The 2,657-nt window shown below is 46.6% G+C and overlaps 1 protein-coding gene across 1 annotated transcript in view; it reads left to right on the forward strand.

The window, feature by feature from the left end:
* LOC102987474 (lysine-specific demethylase 4D) overlaps nt 1-2,657 on the forward strand; it is a 27,083-nt gene that overhangs the window by 21,925 nt on the left and 2,501 nt on the right. The window contains 1 exon segment of the mRNA XM_024117687.2: nt 1,167-2,652. Coding sequence (XP_023973455.2) covers nt 1,585-2,652 — 1,068 coding nt within the window. The 5' untranslated portion in view covers nt 1,167-1,584.

The following is a 2,657-nucleotide window of genomic DNA, read 5'->3' on the forward strand; positions in this document are numbered from 1 at the left end:
CGGACGCGCAGGCTCAGCGGCCATGGCTCACGGGCCCAGCCGCTCCGCGGCATGTGGGATCTTCCCGGACCGGGGCACGAACCCATGTCCCCTGCATCGGCAGGCGGACTCTCAACCACTGCGCCACCAGGGAAGCCCTGTTTTTACACTTTTAATGGTCTACAAATTGCATCTTGGTTTCTGTCATTATTTCTTTTGGGTGTTATGTTTTCTTTTGTAATTGTTTCAGCTTATATCATTGTATTCTTTTCCCTAATCTGTCTTTTGGTTAGGCCATCCAATTTCTTGTGTTGAGTGCTTTAACTCCTTTGTTTTCAAGCTTGCTTAATGTCCTTACATTTCTTTTAGATATTCCTCTTTTTCTGCCTTATGATTTGCCCTAATTCTTTATTTTTAAATTTCAGCTTTATTGCTGTATAATTGACTTATAAAATTGTAAAATATTCAGTGAATTTTGTGGTGATTTTATATACATTGTGAAAGGATTCCCCCCATCTAGTTAATTAACACAGTTACTTCATATATTTATTATTTTTGGTAAGAACATTTAAATCCTACTCTTCTAGAAAATTTCAACTATACATCACAGTGTTATCAACTATAATCACCATAGTTAACATTAGCTCCTGAGACTCTATTCACCGTGTAACCATTTATCCTCCCTTCACTACCCTACCCTACTGTCTTATTTCACTGGGCATAATACCCTCCAAGACCATCCATGTTGTTGCAAATGACAAAATTTCCTTCTTTTTATGGCTGAGTACTATTCCATTGTATATATGTACCACATCTTCTGTAACCATTGAACCATCGCTGGACATGTTGGCTGTTTCCATATCTTATCCACTGTGAATAATGCCTCAAAGAATGACGGAGGGCAGATATCTCCTTGATATTCTGTTTTTACTTCCTTTGAATATACACCCAGAAGTGAGACTACAGCATCATATGGTGGTTCTATTTAAAAATTTTGAGGAACCTCCATACTGTTTTCCATAGTATGCACCATAGCTGCACCAGTTTACATGCCTACCAAAAGAGTGTACTTTTTGCCCTTAAATTCAAACTTTGAGATTAAGATTGCTATACTATTTTCTTGAATTTGATGTTAAATCAGTTTCTTTTGTCATCCACTTATTTTCAATATTGTGTACTTTCTTTAGGTTTGGCTTGGAAACTTCCAGGAAGAGACTTTCTGGTACGGTGACGTGAGAAGCTACCCATGCACTCAAGCCTGGGAACCTGGAGAGGCCTCAGGCACTTATACCCCCAACAGAGGAAACTCAGAGAGCTGCAGGCTGAGGCAGGACTTGGCTCAGAGAGCCCTCTCCTCTGCAAAATACTCTATTTCCTTTGGCTCCAAAATGCTGACAAATGTGGAGTCCTTCTGGTGGATTGAAAAGCCTGGAGAAGATACCACCTCGTTTGTTTAAAAGTTCAAGTCTGAGTTCCTGCCTCTCAGATATATCAAAACTTCTTTAAAAATAAAGAAAGTATAGGGAAGAGGTTACTCCCCAGCATTTTCAGGGATCCAAAGCATACCTAAGAAACTGGGAGTCCATTGCTTATTCTGCTGCAGCCATGCAGTCTAAGCACTTTGGTAGCCAGAAACCACGTTGTAAGGTTATGATCTAACACTCAACCGTGGAAGAATTTGAAGATTTCAACAAATATATTGTTTACATGTAGTCGCAAGGTGCACACCGAGCTGGCTTACCCGAGGTAATTCCACCGAAAGGATGGAAAGCCAGCCAGACGTACGATGATATCGATGACATCTTAAAAGCCGCTCCACTCCAGCAGGTGACCACTGGGAAGGCAGGTGTGTTTTCTCAACACCACAAAAAGAAGAAAGCCATGACCGTGAGCGAGTATCGCCGCTTAACAAACAGTGAAAAACACCAGACTCCATTCTACTCTGATTTTGAGGATCTGAAGCAAAAATATTGGAAAACACGCCTCTATGGTTCACCAGTATATGGTGCGGACATCAGTGGCTCCTTATTCGAAAGAAACACGAAGCAGTGGAGCCTTGGACACCTGGGAACCATTCAGGACCTGCTGGAGCGGGAGTGCGGAGTGGTCATCGAAGGCGTCAACATCCCCTACCTGTACTTCGGCATGTGGAAGACCGCCTTCGCCTGGCACACGGAGGACATGGACCTTTACAGCATCAACTACCTGCACTTCGGGGAGCCCAAGACGTGGTACGCGGTGCCCCCGGAGCACGGCCGGCGCCTGGAACGCCTGGCCAGGGAGCTTTTCCCGGGCAGCTCGCGGGGCTGTGAGGCCTTCCTGCGGCACAAGGTGGCTCTCATCTCGCCCACGGTCCTCAAGGACAACGGCATCCCCTTCGGTCGGGTCACTCAGGAGGCTGGAGAGTTCATAGTCACGTTTCCCTATGGCTACCACTCTGGCTTCAACCATGGCTTCAACTGCGCGGAAGCCATCAATTTCGCCTCCCCGCGCTGGATCGATTACGGCAAAGTGGCCTCGCAGTGCAGCTGCGGGGAGGCCCGGGTCGCCTTCTCCATGGACGCCTTCGTGCGCATCCTGCAACCGGAGCGCTACGAGCTGTGGAAACGCGGGCAGGACCGGACCGTGGTGGACCACACGCAGCCCACGGCGCCGGGCAGCCAGGGCCTGAACGCCTG

Source organism: Physeter macrocephalus, chromosome 16 (assembly GCF_002837175.3).
Source record: "Physeter macrocephalus isolate SW-GA chromosome 16, ASM283717v5, whole genome shotgun sequence".
In the NCBI taxonomy this organism is placed as follows: domain Eukaryota; kingdom Metazoa; phylum Chordata; class Mammalia; order Artiodactyla; family Physeteridae; genus Physeter; species Physeter macrocephalus.